The sequence below is a fragment of the Tursiops truncatus genome, chromosome 2 (assembly GCF_011762595.2).
Source record: "Tursiops truncatus isolate mTurTru1 chromosome 2, mTurTru1.mat.Y, whole genome shotgun sequence".
NCBI lineage: Eukaryota > Metazoa > Chordata > Mammalia > Artiodactyla > Delphinidae > Tursiops > Tursiops truncatus.
This window is the reverse complement of record NC_047035.1, coordinates 13,007,557-13,027,791: the sequence shown is the minus strand read 5'-3', so window position 1 is coordinate 13,027,791 and position 20,235 is coordinate 13,007,557. Positions and strand designations below refer to the sequence as shown.

Here is a 20,235-nt window from a genome sequence, read left to right as displayed (position 1 = left end):
CTTCCTGTGGTGGGAGGCAAACAAACATCGGGTGCTCAGCGGGACGCCGTGGACGTCTGGAGCTGGGTCATTCTTTGTCATGCGGGGCTGGTCCCGTGTGTTGCAGGACGTTTAGCCGCATCCCTGGCCTCCACCCACCACATGCCAAGAGCATCTCCTCTCTCCTCCCCAAGTCATGACAATCAAAATCGTCTTCAGGCACTGCCAGTGCCCCCCACAGCTGATTGAGAGTTGCTGGTTTGAGCTGCAACTAGGCTAGGTACCTGGTAATGCACGTTTCCCCGATGGATTCCCAGGAAATGGCTAAATCCCGGACTCTCCCTCCTGCAGGCAGGGGTTCAGGAGAGGGATCTGTTCCGGGGGTGCCTACCTGCCGGGCTTTGTCAGCCTTCAAGGTTTCCATGTCGCTCTGCAGCTGCTCTTTCTCTCTGATCAGCTCCTCACTCAGGGTCTCCAAATCCTGGTTACTCTGCTTCTCCCTCTCCAGCTGGGTCTGTAACTTCTCGATCTGCAGACCCAAAAGACCCAGCCGGGCAACAGTTGGCTTCACGAAGTGAACTACGTTTTAAAATAAACCCAAAACTCATCAGCCCCCACAGAACACTTTAACGGGACTTTTCTCAAGGGCAAGTGTCCAGGCGTTGCTCTGAAGGGACCTCCCTGCCCCCTCTAGCCTCAGCTCCTAACCCACGACTTGCATCTCCAGCTCAGGGGCACCATCAGTCAGCCTCCTCCCAGCCCACCTCTCCTCACCCGCACTGCCATGTGCCCAAGTGCCTCCGGGCTCCCTGCTCCCATCTCAGGCCTTGTCCGCTTTCCCAAGGGTCAGACCACATGCCCGGGGCCACCACCACTGGATGTCCCACGGACTTCACTTGGTGACACACCTATTCGCCCAGCTGCTCAGAGTGGTCTTCCGCTATGTCCCTCCTTCCTCTTTCACCCTCCAGTAACTCTGTCCCCAAGTCCTGCCCTCTCTACCCAAGCTGCTCTACCGCCACTGCCTGGCTAGGGCCGGGCCACCTTCCCTCTGGCCTGGACAACCATCCAATCACCTCCCTGACACCGAGCTCTTCTGCTGGGGTCACCCCGCCTGACCTTCCTAAACACGAACTAGCTACTTCATCGTGTCTAACACCTGGATCAGGTGGTGAATCCTGATCCACTCAGTAGGTCCAGGGCAGGGCCTGAGATTGAGCTCCTAGGAGATGCCCATGCTGGTGTCTGCACTGCGAGCGCTTCCCTTCCCGCCAACGCCAAACCCCTCAGCGTGGGGGACTGGAGTTGGGAAAGAGGCATGACTCTGGTGTCACAGGGACAGAGTTCAGAGTCCAGTCCCTCCCTACTAATGACATCACCACGAGCAAGTTTCTGTAACTGACGCAGGACCAGCAGCGAGCATCCTTGAGAGCTTCTGTCGCTGTGTCGTGCTCAGCACACGCCTAGCAGGCGGCGGGTGCAGCGATGTTCGCCGCCCCTCCCCACGAGAGCTCCGGGCCCGGCCACCCACAGAGCTCCTGACTAGCCGGTCTGCATTTTGACATGCTCCTAAATGATCCTGATGTACTGGTTTGGGATGGCTGTCCTGAAAAAATAGATGGCAAAGACCAGATGGCTCTCGAAGCTCTGAAAGACCTTGGACCTCGGGCCACGACCCCGAGATGCCCAACGACCCCCGTGAGCAGCAGGGCTGAGCCTGCAGCAGTTCAGCCCATCTGGGCCGGGGCCTTGCACGGGAGGTTTCCGAAGCTCCCGGAAGATCACTGCTCTGAAGCAGACTCTGCGTACCTGTCCTCGGGTGAGGGGCACGCTGCCTTCCTGGCTCACAGATCTGGGAGCTCTCAAACCCTCACAGGAGGGAGCAGCACGCAAGCTTCTTCCCCCACCAGCGGGGAGAGCCGGGCCGAGCTCATACTCCTACTGTCATATCACGGCAGCACCTCAACCCCCCCCTGCCCCAACCCGGGGACCCCAGGACTGGGGAGCCCCACCCAGCTGGGGTCCACAGGAAAACACGCTATAACACGGCGAACATCCGAGTGGTTCTCAAAAGCAAGAACGTATTTCTAATCCTTCCTTATCTTTGCCCCACTTCCCGGCACAAGGCCTGGGACTCGGCAGGGCACCAGGGATCACCTCCGATGGTAAAGCCTACACCTGAGACAACGGCCTTGGGGAATAAAGGCAACCAAATACTCAGGAGGACGCTGGGCCCAGAGGGGCTCAGCGACTGGCCCAAGGCCTCGCAGTGAGGACGGGGCAGAGCTGGGGCATACCCCCCGTGGCCGACCCCCCAGTCCTCACTCACAGTCAGGGGGGCCTGCTGGCTTACCCCCAACCTTACTGTTAATAGCCTATCCCTGCTGCCCCTTCTCTCCCAGAGAGAGGAACATCATTCCAACCTCTGTACTTCTCGTTGCTGTTGCTTCTGGTCTAAAGATGTGATCTCCCCAGGTCCCACACCCAAGCCGTCTCCCTCCTTTTCTGGCTCTTTTTGCCATGGAACCAGAGCCCATCCCTGAAGGACCTCGGTGCCCCTAGGGTGAACTCGCCGGGCGGAGATGTGGGCTAGCTCCAGGCCTGCCAGCCCTGAGAGGTTTCCCGTCCTTCCTTCCCAAAGCACCTGCCTTGGGCTGCAGGTGCCACTCCGGGTCCCAGGGCATGTGGGTGCCAGGGCCTGCCTCTCAGCCCCAGGCTGCTCTTTCCTTCTAGTAACAGGCCCCCAGAGGGCTGCCCCTTCCCCTGAAAACAAGGATTCTAAACTCTTAGGACATCAATGCAGATTCACAGTCGCAGGAAGGAGGCAGCTTCTCTACGGTCCGTGGAAGTTTTGTGGGTTAGAGGGGAGGATATTAACTTCAGGGAACTAGGGTTTCCACAGACATTTCAGACCTAAGCGAGCTCGCAGCCTGGGCTATGCTTGGGGTGTGGTAAGAGCCAGGTTGGCACCAGCGGGACCTGGGGGTTCACTGATTGACTGACGAGTGTCAGCTGGGGCCCAGACAGGCCACGTGGGGGGTTGCCGAGGAGGGTGGGATGGCTGAGGCTGGAGGAGGGAAACTGGGGTGAGCTGAGATGGATTACGGTCCAGTGAGCCCTCCAGCTGGGGCTGAGGTGTCCACCCATCCAATGTTAGGGGGCACCGTCAGTGCTGGGCTCTGGGGGGAGAGAGCAAAACCACGGCTGCTGGGCCAGGACAGGTTTGGTCAGGCCGCAGGCAGACTGAGCAGGTCGGGAAGAGGCGCTCTGGCGGGCAGAGGGCCGCCTCCCAGGGATCCCGGCACCAGACACAGGACGGGCCTGGGAACTGCGGCACCTCCCTCCTGCCAGGGATTCTATGCCAAGACGTGCCTCCTAAGAACTGTGGCAGGAGAGGGCTGGTGTCCCACCAGGGAACTGACCCCGAGGGGAAGCAGGAGGGTGGGGCCTGAGAGACGGGGGCTGAGGAGTAATGCCGGGCAGGGAGCACCCACTGCCACCCTGTTTGTGCAGAGGAGGGGCCCGAGTGAGCCACGAGGGCGGGGAAAAGCGTGAGCGGTCATCTCAGAGGGCTGCTGGGAGCCGGGCCAGCGCTATTACGTTGCGGGCTTTCTGCAGCAGACCCGTGAGGACCCACAGAGTCAACGGTTCTCATCTTTCTAAAGGCTGATTCTTTTTTATCTTGGCCAAGGTCGAACTGCCACTTATAAAGACATTTCCCGTGCTAGGGCCATGTGAATCTAAAGAACCTAAACCGCCTAGCTGCCTTCCCCGTGCTGTTCCACGCTGAGAGACATCGCACGAGATGGGGTGGGGTTTTCTATTGTCCTACGAAGGCAGGACAAAATGCTTGTCGGCCGAAATGCTGCATGGCACACGATGCTTCAAAGGGACAAGAAGAGCGAGTAATCAAGCCTGGGAGGTCCCATGAGGGGGCTCCAGAGACCAGTTCACAGAAGGAGGGGCTGTCCCAAACCTCACACAGAGATAAGGGACCAGCACAGCCAGGACCAGCAGAGCCCAGGTCTCTCCCTGCAGCCCGTGCCCCTCCCACGCGGAGCCCAGGTCTCTCCCTGCAGCCCGTGCCCCTCCCACTGCCTGTGCAGCAGTGAATGACACTGGCAGGACTCGTGGGCAGGTGGGACACCCGAGAGCACCAGGCCTGCATGGCGGTCAGCAAGCAACGGGGCTCGTGTCCTTTTCCTCAGCTGGACTCTGACAGCTGGTGTGCTCGGAGCCCACGATGCAACTGCGCCATCGCAGTGTGGCCTAGGTGTTCTGAGGCCCTCTGACCTGGAGTAACCAAGACCTGGAGGAGATCCCTAGCCTCTCAACGGCCCCTTTCTGCACCTGAGACTGAATCCCCAGTGCAAATGCGGGCGCGGGGGGGGGGGGTGGTCCTCCTAACTGTAGAAGGACGACTGCTCTGTAAGCCTCTGTCTTTTCTCCCAGATGTCTGGGTTCTCCTGTGCTCCTGGGAAGACCCAGCAGCTGTCCCAAAAGGCAAATACCGTTCAGCCATCTCTTCTTTTCCATCTCGTAGACTGAGAGGAAGGAGTGAGCACTGATCCTGTTTTACCACCAGCAGTGCCCTAAAATGCCCATCGGTGGTCCCTACTCCCCACACACGTAGGTGTGACTTACATCATTGCCTCCTCTCCCCTATGACCCATCCTATGCTTCTTCACAGTCCACCGTTTTCTTTTCACTGAGCCCTTACCACGTGCCAGACTCCTTACATACACTAGCTCATGGAGTCCACGCAACATGTGTTAGGTGGGAAGCCCACTAACCCCATTTCACAGATGAAGACAAGGAGGAACACAGGTCAAGTACTGTCCGAGACGTACCCTCAAGGCAGTGCAGGCACAAGCCACGCTGCCTCTTAACTCCTCTCGCAATTGCTCGTTCTTCTATTATTGTGTAATTAACTGCGGCTGCACTGGCTTCTGCTTTACTCCCAGCGGCGCATCCCCACCGACACCTGACTGCCTTGCCTGGCCACCGACTAGCCTCTATAGGGCAGACCGGGTTGGGGGAGGGGTGTCCACCCGCCTAGGCCGGGTTACCTTCTTGTTGAGCTGGTGATTCTCCTTCTCCAGCTCCCCGCACTTGAGGTTGCTCTCCTCCAGCGCCAGGGACGCGTCCCGCAGCCCCTGTATGGTGCTCTGGAGGCTCTGGTTCTCCTTCTCCAGCTTCAGGATGCGGCTAGAGGCGCACTCGTTCAGCTCAAACACAAACGACTTCCTGGAGGCTGAAGCACAAAGCTGAGTCAGGCCCAGCATCCAGGAGCCTCTGCTTCCAGCCGTGAGCCGGGGCCATCGGGCCGCCATGAGCCGGGGCCATCGGGCCCCCATGCCCTAGGTTTGAGGGGCCTGGGAAGGGCTCCCATAGGTTGGCTGGGTGCCCCCCATTTCACATGCTGCCGTTGCTGTTAGTGCCTCAAAGTCCCTCAGGCAGTTTCAGTCCCTCTGCTGGCTCAGCTGGGCCCAGAGCTTAAGAGGAAAGCAGATTACAGTGAAGAAGCCAATGCAGAAGTTAAGACTGTGTTAACTGCTAGGATCTGCTTCTTACCAAACTGCTAACCAAGCTGACCGACTGTACAACTCAAGGGTCTTGGAGCCTAAAAGAGATGGCAAATAGGCGACATTTTCTGTGCCAGCTCTGAGGCTAGTGGGAGTTTGGGTGGCTCAGCAGGAGGGGCACGGTAATCGACTAGTTATGTCTGCCACTGGTGGCAGAAGGCTCTGTGGGTACGTATGCCCAGTACTTGCCATCCCTGAATAAGGTCCTTTGGACAGAGATTTCACTTTTTAATTTCACAATTACATTGACAAAAATATGAGATAGTACATGTAAACCGCTTTAAAAATTCTAAGTGCGATGAAAATATAAGCTAAAGATAGAAAAAGGGAGATTATCTACTCTGCTTTCTTTCAAAGAGCTCGAATACAAATGGAGAAGGGGGGCATAGACCTGAGAGTCAGGAATGGGAGTTCTTAGCTCCTTCCTGCCACCAGCAGGTGCATGACTTTAGGTAAGTCATGGGGCTTTTTCAGGAGGAGAAAGGAACGTGTACGGAAGTCCTTGAAAGAAGGGGTTGGTGTTGTTCCGTCCCCCCTGTCCCATCAGTGCCACGGACTCAGCTCTGGGAGCCTCATGACACTGTTAAGAGGGCTGCGCCCCGACCTGCTTCTTACTCATCACCCCAGGGGCAGGGGTACATAAGGACGATGGCTTCCCTAGTGAGCACATCAAGCTAGAAACAAGGGTGTGTGTGTTCAGATCCTCTGGGCGATCGTAAGGACTGAAAGGCACGTGCCACCCTCTCTGAGTTCTCATCTTGCACCGAGGATAGCAGTTCAGACCCAACAAGCCCGAACGTCCTCAAGACCCCAAGCAACAACAGGCAGCAAAGCAGCGGAGTTGGAGAGAGTGCCCGTAGCTCTGACCCAGGCCCAGCGCTGACGCACGTGAGCACACATGCTTGCAACATATGAAACCACGCTACCAATGAAACAAATCTCAACTGAAACTCAGCTAATGCTCAGCCTGGGATCACGGGGGCAGCACCTTGGCAGCATTCATGAAAAAAGGACATTTTCTAATTGGGGTGAAATATATTTAACATAAAATTTACCATTTTAAAGTGTACAGTCCTGTGGCATTAGCTATATTCCCATTGTTGGGCGAGCATCACCAATATCCACCTCCAGACTTTTCCATCATCCCAAACTGAAACTCTGTACTCGTGGGGACTAATTCCTCAGGTCCTACAAGTTAAACAACAGCATGGACCACGAGCCTCCTTTCTTCTTCCATAAAAGCCAGTGCTTCAAAGACTATTACTATGACATAACAGCTTACTACTGAGTGCCACGCTCATTAGCACCCCAAGCAACCAGAGCGATGGGATGTATTTCATTAAGACCTTGGCAACAAGAACAGCTGTCCCTTATTGTTGGCCATGGGCCAGGCATGGCATCATGTTTCACTGTCTCCTCCTATGAGGCAGCTTCATTACCCCCATTTTGCAGATAAGGAAACTGAGGTCTGAAAGAGGTCACCCAGCTAACCTCCAGTGAAGGAGCCAAGACTTTACGCCAGGTCTTTCTGAATCAAGAAGGCAGCACACCACACATGCAAAAGTATATGCAGGCTCTGCCTGCATCATGCCTTCATTCAAGTCAATGTTCATCAGCTCCCAGCTAAGCACTGGGAGTTGGGAACACCAAGAATAAATCATGCTCACTGACCTGAAAGGGCCCACAGACTGTACTGAGTAGTCATCTAAAGGGGTGAGGCTTTCTGACCCCACAGGTCACCCTGGTTTCTAACAGAAATACTCTCATTTGGTCTGGGACTGTCCCAGGAGTCCTGCACCACTTCTCCGCTCTGCCAGGGGGCAGTGGTCCTCCCCGATGGACCTGTACTCCTCCCAGAGCCGGGAATCAGAGTGACCCCACCCTCAGCCCCCAGCACAGTGTGTGGGCACCGAAGCACAGATACGACTAACTTCCCTCAGAGATGAGCAGTTTAATAAGCTGATTTTTCTGTCTGGAACTGATGGGACCCCTCGAAGAGAAGACGGTTCCAGCTACACTCAACGACCTTGCCATTATTTGAGGGGGTGTTTATCAGAACTGAAAAAGCAGCCCCCAAACCAGCCAAAAGCCCTACCTCACTCTGTCCAGCTCTAACTAAACAATAACTCGCACTATCGGGGGCACGTGTGCTATTTCTGAACACAGGAACTGGCTTATTGTTTGCTGGGCGCCGAAGCTTCCTGCTGCGGTGCTGACTGCTGCCCCACCCACTTTCCCCTGGCCGACACCCCATCTGTCTGCGCAGGGGCAGCGGTGCAAGCATAGGAGGGAAAAGAAGAGGCCTGGGTCCTGTGAGAAGCAGCCTCTTAGCAGCTCCTACCCAGAGAGACAGAGAACAGACTGCATCCGTCTTGCCCAATTATGCAAATGAATGGAGGAAATAATGCCCAAGGTACATTTCTAGTGGGGATTAGTGACCACTGGGGACGTCTCCTGCCATCCAGAGCTTTCAACCGTCCACAGACAGGCCTACGATGCCCTACGGTGTCAGCGTGCTGTAATCTGGAAGCTCCTGGGACCGTCCATATGGGAACTGGGAAACCTGGCAACACTTGATTTGTGTTTCATGTCCTGACATCAAGGCTGCCAGACCCCTCATGTTCTCCTTGGGGAGAAGGGTAATGAAACAGTTCCAAATGGCACTTGAAGGAAATCCTACTTACTTGGGGTGAATGGATGGCCTGACATGGAAGATACAGAGCTGAGGGCTCCGCTCCGTGGATGAGGAAGCGGCCTCAGCCAGGCTGGCTCCCTGGCACCGGGCGCTACCTACCGTCGGACAGGTCTGCGTTCTTGGACAGCTGCTCCAGCTCCCAGCCGAGGTGGGCGGATTCATTCATGCTCTGCTTCTGCGCAATCTCGAGGGCCATGTTCTCTTCCAGCAGCTCCTCTATTCGCTTCTTATCCATGTCCCGGTCCTAGCGCAGGAAGAAGGACGGAGTGAGAACGTGGCCGGGGGGGGGCCCCTCTGGACAGGCCCCGGCCCCCGTGCATTCACCCTCATTCCCCGAGGATGAATGGACCCCAGGCACCTGCTCACTTCCCTGCACAGAAACGAGTCCAACACGGGGCCCAGCTGTGAGAGTTACAGCCACTGAAAGATACCTTGACTGGCAACGGAGGTGATGAGAGAGCCGAGGTCTCTAACTGAATGCTGTCTGAACTAAGTGACTTATGGCCCAGGGCTTTAGAGCAAGGACCATGGTGACAGGTGGCTTCGAGGCTCTAGGGAACCTAACATGCCTTGAGAAGCCTGTAAAGAAACTCACAGATCACAGCTCAGCCCACACCGTAAAAGCCAGCAGAGGCCCTTCTCGCAGAAGACACACACGTTAGCTCATCTGTACAGAAAAGCAACCCAGAGATACCGTCCTACCCGTCTGTAGGCGTTCAGGGGTGCCCACCCGAGCCCGCTGAGCTGAGCGAGCTACTCTCTGCAGTCAGCGAGTCACTGTGTCGGCAGCGGCACCAAACCCAGTGACGGAAAAGCCAGAGAGGGGCGCAGCCCAAACCCGAAACCTCCCCAATCTGTTTAGACAGATCTGAGCGACAGCAGCCTGCAATACCAATTCCAGGTCGTGAAGCTTTGATTTCAGCTGCAGGTTCTCCTTCTCCAGCTCGTGCACTTTATCGCCCCGGGCTCGAGCAGCAGTCAGCTGTTCCTCCAGCATGGCCTTGGTTTCAATTAAAATGATATTATCTTCCCTCAGCTCCTGGGCAGCAAAAAAAAGACAGGAGCACCATCAGATAAAGACACCTGGTTCAGGACGACAGGACTCTGAGACCAGAACAAACAATCCAGGGATAAGGCTGCAGCCGCGAGAGTTCTGTCTCCACTTTGGAGCACCTCCACCTTTTTCATTGGGTCAGGCCAAATGGACTTTCTCAACTGAAAGAAAATATTTAAATCCGCGAAGGTAACTTTTCCCATGCCAGCCACGGTGCAAAGGCATGTGACATCTGTGACCTGGCCTGGTCGGACAAGTGGACTCCACCGACAGATCCGGGACCGCGCTGAGGCTCCACTTCCTGAACAAGGAAGGGGTGGGGCTAAGAGTCTGTCCCAGGCTCAAGGACTGAGTCTAGTCCTCTCAGTTCAACACTCATTCCGCTGATCAGGGTCTTGGGGAAAAACAGCTACTCAGACAAGCTTTCATTCAATGCACAGCTCGTATCTGAACATTTTACATACATGCTCTTGGAAAAACAACAGTTCTCAGCAATGTCCTGGAAACAGGGAGTCTTTAAGACTGTGAACCCCATAAATAAGTCCCTAGGCCTCCTGTGTGCCCGGCACGTGCTGGGCACACAGCACGTGTGTGCTGTTCCCTTGCAGGGTCCCTCACAGGCAAGGGGTCCGAGGAGCTCTTGGTCCTGTGCATGCAGCCCAGCACACACAAGGGATTCCGGTCTTTCACCTCATCTCTGCTCCCCACCCCCCACCGGTTAAGGGGCTTCTCGGTTTCTCCTCTCCCCAGAGTCCTTCCAGCACCACTCAGCATCTCTGGGGGACTGAGATTCCCCTGAATGCCTTCAGCTGGTGAACATGCACACAGGGGAACGTGTCCGTTTCTCCCGGTGGGCAGTGTTCTAAGGCTTGCCCTGCTTTTGGGTTCTAACAGCTGGGAGCTGGGCGGGGAGCTCTGCTTATCCACCACCCGTTCATTCGCCCTGCAAAGGCCAGAATCCAAGATACTTGGTAGAGGGAAAACTGCAAGCCTTCCGGTCAGCGGACATAGTTCTGATCAAAGCCCGGCAGCCGTAAAAGGTATAATCATTGAAATTATAAATTCCCTGGGCGCCCTCTCTGTTGGAGATGACGTCCGCTATGTGGCTGGCCCTGCACTAGGCACTCCCTGTCCCTGCCCCACTCACTCTCCACAATGGCCCTTGGGGGAGGTAGGAACAGTGCCTTCCTACGGAGGAAGAGGCTGATTTGGGTAAATTAAGGAATAAGCCCAAAGTCACAAAGCCAGCAAGGGGTGAAGCTGGGACTCGAAGCTGGGCCAGAGAGTTCCAGACCTGTGTTCTCTCCACCGCCCTCAAGCTGCCTGCAACCCATCCTCAAGGGGCTCATGTGGATAAGAGGCCCAGACTATCAATAACAGTGTGAGCCACAGCAAACAGAGGGGTTTCAAGCAGGAAGAAGACCTGGTCCCCCCTCTCTGGCAACCGTCCCATCCCCACTGTTCTCACCTGGCATTCCAACAGGTCTACACACCAGCACTCCCAGCCCTGAGCTCTCACAGCACAGGCCACCCCTTCATCCTCATGACCAACTCCTATTCAACCTCCAAAGCCCAGCCTGAGTTGGCCCCTCTGAGAAGTGGTGGCAGATTCTCTCTGTCCCACCTGCTGAGTCAGGTACTTGGGCTCCCAGAGCACCCTGGGTATGCTGTGAGGCAATGGTGAGCTGGCCTGTCCTTCTCCCCCAGACTGTGAACCCCTGGGGGCAGGCTATTCCACTTCTCTTGCGGGCCTCACGGAAGTGTTCAATGAACACCTGTCAGCTGAATCATGCCGTGAGGGGGAATCACAGGTGGCATGCGAGGTGGGCCTTGAAGGCCTCAGAGATTTCCAACAGGCAGAGACAGACAAGGGTGACCAGGAGCAGAATACAGCACTGGGTAGGATGACTTCTAACCATCAGTACTATTCATAAACATCTCAATTTTCTGGTGGTATCAACTTCCACCATATATTAGGCAACAGAAATAACCAGCCTTGCACACCTCACTGCCTCAGACGCGAGAAGGCAGATCTGCCAGAAAGTGAGCCCAAGCTCACGCAGCAAGCCCAGGGCTCGGCCCCCAGGGAGACGCCCACCTCCTCGCCTCTGGGCAGGGGCCCGAGGCCAGCCCGCCGCTGAGGACCTGACCCCAACTGAATCAGGCGGCTACTTAAAGGCCTGACCCAGCCCGGCAAACAGCTGAGGGGCCACGTTCAGGAAATCACAGGCCAGGCCCGACGGCTGGTCCCCAAATGGCTGGAGAGCTGCCCCCGCTCGTCTACGTGATGACCAGGAGCAGTGACTGGGAAAGTGGGCCGATGGCTCCGGTCCCCCGCCAGCCACGTGCGCTACCAGCCGTGGCGCCTGAAGCAAACGCATGTCTCTCAACCACCGATCCCTCGTCCTCTGCTGGGCACGAAAACAGGGCTGAGGGCGGATCAGAGGCGATAACGCATGTGAAGTAGTCCTGCACAGGGCCCGAGCCCAGTAAGCAGGTCGGCTGCTGTTATCACCATCCTGTCACGCCCTCCCCACCGAGACACTGTTCAGGGCAGCACTCACTGAGCGTCACCAAGCGACAGGCTAACAAAAGCACCAAACTCCAGGAGGTGGGATAGAACCAAAGAAACAACGGGTTCCTGCCCACTGCACTTGGGACCACAGCACCCAAGCCCCTCGCTAACCTCCGTCTGGTTCTGCTGCAGCCCCTTAAGCTTCATAGAGCACCAGCCTGCTTTTAAATTTCTGATTCGAGGAGCGTGGTGGACTGAACCATAAACCAAGCATCAGGTCTGCCCTGCTCTAACTTCTCCTTCTACTGAATTTTATCAAAACTCCTTTAAAGTCATTAGGAAACACAGAGTCCCAAGTGGGAACAGAGGTCTCCCTGCTCAAGGTGATCTTGGTTCCCTGCATTTCAACATTCTCGGCTTACAATGTGATGCCCAGGTGCTGACATGAACTGCCTGAGGCCGGGCGTCCCTCTAGCCCCCATGGCGTCTGAGGCAGTGGCCGCCGTCACCCGCTCCCCCAGCTCCCCTCCCCTGCACCCCTTCTGTCTGCGTGACCCCACCCCTTTTATTTCCTCCTTCTTTGGCAAGGCTGGGGTCCCAGAGGTGGAGAGAGGTATTTCAACGCCACCTTGGTCCACCTCTTCGCCAACTGCGATGCTGGGCAAGTTATTAATTTCTTCTCAGTTTTGTTATCTGAAAAAAGGAGAGGACCTAGACGCTGGCTACTCAACCTCACCAGGCCACCAGGAGGCTTAAATGTGATGATACGGTTTGAGCTTAGCACAGTTAGTTCCTGGTGTGTGGAAGAAGCTGCATAAACACACAGTTATTGCTTCTCATTTAAAACCTCACTGCACCTACCGTGGGCCAGATCATGGGCTGTAAAGGGCCAGAGAGTAAATATTTCTGGCTTCTCGGGCCCTAAGTCTGTCACGACTACTCAGCTCTGCAGGCACAGTTCAACAGCAGCCACGGGCTGTGCGAATGAGCAGGCGTAGCTGTGCTCCAGTGACACTTTACTTATAAGAGCTGATGGTGCTGTCTCCCTCCCTTCCTCCCTCTCTCCCTCCCTCCCTCTCTCCCTCCCTCCCTCTCTCCCTCTCTCCCTCCCTCCCTCTCTCCCTCTCTCTCTTACTCCTCTTCCTCTTTCTCTGCTATGTGAGGACACAACAAGAAAGCAACCGTCTGCAAGCCAAGAAGAGAGCTCTCACCAGAGCCCAACCACCCTGGCACCTAGACCCCAGACTTCCAGCCTCTAGAACTTACGTGGGCCTCTCACTGCCGTGGCCTCTCCCGCTGTGGAGCACAGGTTCCAGACACTCAGGGCCAGTGGCCATGGCTCACGGGCCCAGCCGCTCCGCGCCACGTGGGACCCTCCTGGACCGGGGCACGAGCCTGCGTCCCCTGCATCGGCAGGCGGACTCTCAACCACTGCGCCACCAGGGAAGCCCTGAATGTGGATCTTGATGTTTGAGTATGTTTTAACCTTGCATGATGTCTATACTAACAATGTATGGGTTGTTTAATAAATAAATATTAAAAAAAGAAAAAGAGCTGATGGTGGGTCAGACACCGCCCCGGGACTGATGGTAGTTTGGCCATCTCTGAGCTGGACAATATGGGCACCAAGGGACTCAGCCTCAAGGTCAGGAAGGCACAGATCCTGTCTTCAAGGAGCTGCCAGTGTGGGTGGGAAACAGGGGATGCATCATTACGACACCACGCGATGAGTCTGCCTGGGGGTAAGAAGGGGCCTAAAGGAATGGAGGGCTGGGCTGGGGATGCAGCCCGCAGAGCGTGGCCTGCCCACCCCTCACCGGCCCTCCCTGTGTCAGGGAGAGGCGCTGGGCCGAGGGGCCTCAGGGGGCACCAGCGGACCTGAAGGGGACTCGGTTTGGCCGGAGCAGAGAGTTCCACGGGGGCCAGAGTGGGTGTCAGAAGAAGAGGTGGAGTGTGGACTTTATCCCAAGAGCAACGGGGAGGTGCCTGAGGAGCTCTTAGAAAGGCCACTCTGGCAGCAGCCCAGGCAGATGTGAACGAGAAGAGGCGGGGGCAGAACGGCCAACTCGAATGCTTGTGGAGGGCATTCTGGAATAAAGATGATGTTATTCCTGCGCAGGCACTGGAATAATGGGAACAAGCAACAAGGGAGAAGGCCGGCCGGGCACTGGGACTCACTCTCCGAACATCTGCCTCGGCCAGGGACAGGCTGGGAGGTGGGGAAATGGGCTCTGGAAGAGGGACAGCACCTGGGGCTGCGGGAGCGGGGCGAGAAGAAAGAAGAATCAAGGCCGAGCTGGCTCTGGCTTGAGTACCTGCCTCGGTGGATGGTGAGTCCAGTCTAGAGACAGTATGGGCGGGTTGGAGGGAGGGAGGGACACTGCATTTGGACACGCTGACCTTGAGACAGACTGAGGTCTGGAGTGCGGGAGAAGCCCAGCCCAGAGATGAAGATTTGACACCTGTTAGTCCGTACGTGCCAGCTAAAGAAGGGGCAGGAGGCAGAGAAGACGTCATGGAGAAAGGCCAGATGGTAGACGCAGAGCAAGATGACCACCACCCGCATGGGCCCAAGAAGACGAAGTTCGGGACTCAGGAAAGCCAGGTGAGTGAGGGGCGGACGGTGGTGGTGTCCAAGCCCACAGAGAGGGTGGGTGAGGGAGGCTGGGAAGTGCCCACTGGACTGGCACAGGAGTCGTGGACCCTGATTCTCAAGCATGGTTTCAGGTGAGCAGAGGGAGAGGCAGACCTGGAGGACTGGGTTAGAAGGTGAGGCAATGAAGGACACAGCTGGTGTTCTCTCCTTTCAGACAGGCTCGGAGAGGGACCGGGGTAGCTCGAGAGGGTCGGGGGAGAGTGGGAAGGGTTTGATTTTCTTTTTAATTAAAGGTGGAAAAAAAAATTAAAGGTGAGAGCATCCTGAGGATCCTAAGCATGGGACTCAAGTCAACAAATGTATCCTGAGCACCTCCCCCTGCTGAAGATGACAGAGATGTAGTTTCTGACTTCACGAACTGCACTCTGTGGGGAGAGCTGCTGGAACCCCAGAGCACAGGTGAGCGACCCTGCCTGGGGTCAGAGGGGCTTGGCCAGGGCGGAAGTCGAGCTGGGGCCCCATTCCCCAGGCCCAGCCGGATGGGCAGGGCAGAACAAACCGTAGCCCATCTCCCCTCCCGAACCTGGGCACTGTGGGGGGATATCATAAGAATGTGATGTGTGTGTGCACCGCACCCCAGGACTGACCATTAACCCAGCTCCTGACTGCCTTGCCAACAACCCAGCAATCACTGCATGGATTGGTTCCAGGGGCCCCCATCTCTGTGGAGAGCAGCTCGCTAGCGTAAGCTCATTGGAAACGTGCTCCTGTGTCATGAGACGCCAGGGCACAAGGGTCTCAGAGACGCCCAGACCACTCCTCCTTTCACAGATGGGGACAAGACTTGCCCAACACCCACCAAGTTGGTGTGGCAGCTAGGACCGTGCCCTGCTATGTCTCTGCATCTCAGACTACCGTTTCTTTCAGAGCCAGCACAGACCAGGAAGCTGTAACTCCCAGAGAGGAGCAGAGACAGGCCCACCTTATCTTTACCCAGGACACACACGGCACCAATGCGCCTGTCCTCAGTGTTGGGAATTTCAGACAATAACACAACATGGGACAACAGGAATCTCCCAGGCAACCTTTCTGCCTTTGTCCTCCTCCCACGCGGCCCTCTGGACAGCAACCCCCGTGCCCTGACAGCAGTGAGGTGCGACCATGCTTTGCAAAAGCAAGTCAAGGACCACTCCGTGCATCCCCCCCACATAGTCCCCCTGTACCTAGGGGTGCCCACGCCGCTCTCCTCTCCTTGCTGTTTTAATCCTTATGTAAACTAGACTGGGACCCACATGAAAGCCACCAGAAGTTTAAAAACAAAACATGGAAATTTGTGTTCCATATTATTCTAACCAAAATTAACCTCGCCCTCACCCTGAATCCCCGTCCTTTACCTTTCCTCCCACGTGGCACTAATGCATTCTTCCTTCTGTGACAGGCAGCTGTTTCTCAGCGGTGAGACTGGACAGGTTCCGGGAGAGGGCACCTGCGCTGCCTGTCACCCCCCCTGTATGCAGAGGAGCGCCCCTGCATGGCGGCTGTCCACAGCCGTGAACGAGCTCGAGAGCACGGCCGTGCTCCTCTCTCTGCCCTACTGCCCGTCACACCTAACACTGTCTCGTTCCAGAAGAGACAAAAACTCATGCTTCTTCCCCGGGTAGTCGGGTAGGACCCAGGCCCTGCCCTCAGGGCTCTAGGTCCACACGAAGCCTCTGGCTAAGCAGGGCGGATGGCACGTCTGCAGGTGGTTTGCAAGGACAATGCACTGACTCCAATGTGCCACTAACATTCCTCAGGGAACAAACACTCCTTAAGTAGGTCTGAGGAACTCACGGGCCCTGGAGCACAGCCTTCCCCATCCCATCTCCGCCCAGCCCAGGGGCCCCAGGGCCCGTCTACAGCGGGGCAGGAGTTGGGGGGGAGCATGTCAGGGCCAAACAGCCGTCCCCACGCACGCCTGCCAGCAGCTCGGCAGGAGACCTTGAGCAGGGAGAGGGCAACACCAGGGTCCCCGCAACCTGTGTTCAACCCCTTCAAAAGCCACCTAGGTGGCGAGAAGAGACTTGGGGGTTATTTCTTACCGTCAAACAGGCCACTCAGTACGTCCTGACATCCTGATTTCACCCCGCTCGTTAAACCCATCTCCAAACCCAAGACTGGCAACGGGGGCAAAACACCTCATTTCTCAGAAAGGAGAGTCCAGGAACCTGCAGCTGATGCGAGGCAGTCAGGATTGGTGGGCAAAGCATCAGTGACCCCACCTGGATCCTGGCCTCTGTGCCCCCTTCAGCCCTGACACCCTCCCCTGCATCCCCCCGGAGGCTGGGCGCGTACCTCCATGCGGGCCTTGTAGAAGTCCACGTCGTGCAGCTTCTCCCGGCAGCGCACCAGCTCCATCTCTAGCCTCTCCACACGGTTCGCCTTCTCCCTCAGGGCATCGAGCTCGTCGCGATAGGCACGAGCAGACCGGGCGTCAGCCGCCAGCTGGATATTCTGGGAGACAGGCAGAGACAGGGGAGCCTAGCTTAGGGCACCCCTCTGGGGAGGGAAGAGGGGGCCAAGTCTCTGAAGCGCAGCGTTTCGAGGACATCTTGGTGGCCAAGGGGCTCCACGTGCAGGCCACCGCGTGGGGTCCCCACTCGTTGTCACTAAGAAACAGTCACCCCCTCAGCCGTTCTCAGGACAACCGGCTCTCGGGCAGTGTTACTTTGAGCGGGAAGGAAACAGAAGCCTTTGCTGGAAGCTCCCCCTGCTGCATGCCCGAACCCCTGGGCCACGGCTACCGGGGAGCCCCAGCCCCGCCCCGTCCCCTCGACATACGCGGACACACAGACAGGCCTCCCCGCTCACCTCCTGCTTGACTTTCTGCAGCTCCAGCACCAGCTGATCTACCTCATGCCTGGTGTCCACAAGCTGCTCTGTCTTCTCCTCCCTGGGGGCGATTCGGAGCGAGTGTGGTGAAGGGGCCTGCCCGCCACCCTGCAAGCCCCCAGCAGGAAAAGGAAAGGGAACTGCGCTTCTGGGGATGAGGAGGGGAACAGCACGTGGGGCTTGCAGAAACGTTCCTGACTCAAAGTCTTTTCCATTTTTAACTTTTCAATGCCCACCCTCAAACTGCGTCCACTGGGCCGCGGGCTTCCCTCTGGGGGAACAGGGGTAAGGAGACCCCGGCTGCAGTGACACCACTTCACTGCCAGGCAGGCAGCAGGGCCCACTGGTGACGAGGTGGAGGCGGGCAGTTGCCGAGGTGATGGGCAAAGTGGCATATTCACCAGCTGCGGGCAATGGGGACGGCTCACCAGACGGGGGCCAGCCACATCCTCCCTCCAGCCAAAAACCATACCAGTGGGTGGTCATCTAAGCCCAGACGGCCTGAGCCCTAGAGACCTGGTAGAACCCCTCCTGGTACAGGCCCGGGAAGGGTCGCCAACGGCGCTCAGGGCGGAGCCCAGCTAACTCTATAGGGCCCAAGTCAGAGCTCTCCTGTCCGCCGCACCACACGTGCTAGAAACGGGTGTTCGTGACACACAGTGCAAGAGCAGAACCAACAGCCCAGCCGACCGGAGGACTCACAGCTCCTGCCTGACGCGGCGCAGCCTGGCCTTGGTGTCCGCCAGCTCCACGGCCAGGTGCTGCTTGTCCTCGCTGGACAGGCTGCTGGTGGGGCTCGGGGTGGACTCGGCGCTGGAGGACTTGAGGGGGCTGGGCGGGTGCTGGGCCTGGAGGTAGTCCCGCTCCTGGGTGAGGTCCACGATCAGCTGCAGCGGGGCGGGCAGGGGAAGGGAAGGAGCGCTTGCACCCGAACTTGGGGCACAGTGGTCAGCGGACCAGAAGGAAGTGAGAGGCGTCGGCCGAGACTGAGAAACCAGGAGGCAGCAGGAGTAACGGGATGTCAAAAGGAGCACGTGAACGAGGAGGGTCTCTGAGCTCCACGTTCGATGAACGACTAAATGCCTTCCCGTGGGGCTCTCGGAGGCGACCGCTGGCTGCAGGGCAAGTGCCTGGCTCCCACCGCCAACAGAAACCAGAGAGACAGGACCAGGGGGCAGCAGGCTTGAGACGAAGAGTCAGGACGAGGAGGGTGGCCGCGTGGCCAGGGCCCAGGCGTCCCTCCCAGGCCTGCCAGTCCACCACCCACCCGCAGACGCACCTCCGTGCACTCGTCCCTCTCGTCGATGAGCCGCCTGAGGTGGAAGACCATGTTCCTCGACAGGGCCTCCAGCTCCTCCGGGGCCACGTCCGGGAGCTCCAACCACTGCAGGTCGAACACATTCTCCTGGTTGTGGGTCACCTGCGGGCACAGGTCAGGCGCTGCAGAGGTAGGCAGGGCACGGCCGGGGGTTCCGGGAGCTCCCCGACCCCGCAGCCAGGGGGTGGGGTCACAGCTGACCCGGCCCCCTGACGTCATTCACCCTCACTGACAGATCTTCCGTGGAGAGCAGGGGGCTCCTCAAGCGAGTGCAGACGCCCCTCAGCGAAGTCCCACCAGCACAGGTCAGGCCGGGCGTTAAGTCAGTCTCAACACCGGTTCCAAGAGGACACGGATTTGTTTAATACCAGAGGGCTCTCCTTATAATACAGTATTTCCCTAAAAATATACTGCCCTCAGATATGCTTACCGAAGCGCCAATTTACAACACAAAGAAGGTAAGTCCTAGGGATGCCACGGGTGCAAAGAGGGACTATGTGTTAAAAGAAGATAGACGCTAATGCGAATATGGCAAATGTTAAAAATCTTATGTTGGAACGTTGGGTGCATAACGATCTTACATTGCTTTTGGGGAAATACTTCATCGTCTAAAACAATTTTCAGGTAAGCCTGTATCTCATCCCCACAGGCCACAGAAGACCTCCTGGATCTTCCCTTTTCATCAGGTGTGAGCGGAGGCCCGTGGCTACGTCTACACCGGGCAGCCTCTGCAACGACTCTGCCGACCTGACCTTCTCAACCCGACACCCCCAGACCAGCCGGAGGAGGCAGAAGATCACATTTTGAGTCCCCATCCTTCCAGTTTGGGAAGGTGAGTATTAGCACACTCAAGCCTCAACAGGCGAAAACGAAAAGAAACCAGGGATATCCCCTCAGAGAGGCACACCAAAAAAAGTTCTTAAGTTTTTCAGAGCAGTATATGGAGAGAGAGACTAGTTTAAAAACAAAGAAACAAAGACAGGGCCCTTCGGTTTCTCAAAAGACACCTGCTTTCTTACCTCTCCTCCCTTACGAAGAAAAGCTGGGATTCAGTAAATCTCCAAGAATGAGGAGAAATCTCACCCCACTGTATGGGGCACCCTAAAGGCCCAGAACTGGGGTTGAGAGGCCGGGTTCCAGGCCTGCTCCATACCATTGTTTGGGAAAGGTCTATGGAAAGGGGGTCCAGGGGTGCAACCACAGCTGCACACCAGTAACTCAAGGAGCTTGTAATTAAAGGCTTATGGTCCTGCTCCCAATTCTGACGCAATGATCTCCCGTGGGGCCCGGGCACCTGGATGTTTAAGAAGCACCCAACTGGGCTTCCCTGGTGGCGCAGTGGTTGAGAGTCCGCCTGCCGATGCAGGGGACACGGCTCTGCAACGGGAGAGGCCACAACAGTGAGAGGTCCGCGTACAGCAAAAAAAAAAAAAAAAAAAAAAAAGAAGCACCCAACTAATTCTGAAGTTCTGTTCCCACAGCCAGTCACCGAACTTGATAATCTCGCAGGGCTTCTTTTTTGGGTGCATGCTTTTTTAAAAAAAAATATCCTGCTGGCTGAACAGGGAAGGGGAGACAGTGAGTAGCACAGACCTAGCTAGTCTCGAGGACCTAGTCCTCAG

At 56.8% G+C, this 20,235-nt stretch overlaps 1 protein-coding gene across 6 annotated transcripts in view; it reads right to left on the bottom strand.

Moving 5' to 3' along the window:
• Positions 1 to 20,235, bottom strand: part of CCDC88C (coiled-coil domain containing 88C) — a 129,122-nt gene that overhangs the window by 41,430 nt on the left and 67,457 nt on the right. For 3 of the 6 annotated variants that reach the window (XR_012329871.1, XM_033850711.2, XM_073800115.1), the window contains 8 exons: positions 18,575 to 18,715; positions 17,998 to 18,182; positions 17,275 to 17,443; positions 16,759 to 16,917; positions 9,152 to 9,298; positions 8,359 to 8,503; positions 5,049 to 5,233; positions 371 to 508 (listed from right to left, as the gene is read on the bottom strand). Coding sequence is in view for 5 of the 6 variants with exons in the window: in XM_033850711.2 (XP_033706602.1) it covers positions 371 to 508; positions 5,049 to 5,233; positions 8,359 to 8,503; positions 9,152 to 9,298; positions 16,759 to 16,917; positions 17,275 to 17,443; positions 17,998 to 18,182; positions 18,575 to 18,715 (1,269 nt within the window). In the remaining variant the exon portion in view is untranslated. Of the gene's footprint in view, positions 1 to 370; positions 509 to 5,048; positions 5,234 to 8,358; positions 8,504 to 9,151; positions 9,299 to 16,758; positions 16,918 to 17,274; positions 17,444 to 17,997; positions 18,183 to 18,574; positions 18,716 to 20,069; positions 20,171 to 20,235 lie in introns of all 6 variants that reach the window. The other 3 variants (XM_033850712.2, XM_073800116.1, XM_033850713.2) reach the window with 3 other exon arrangements.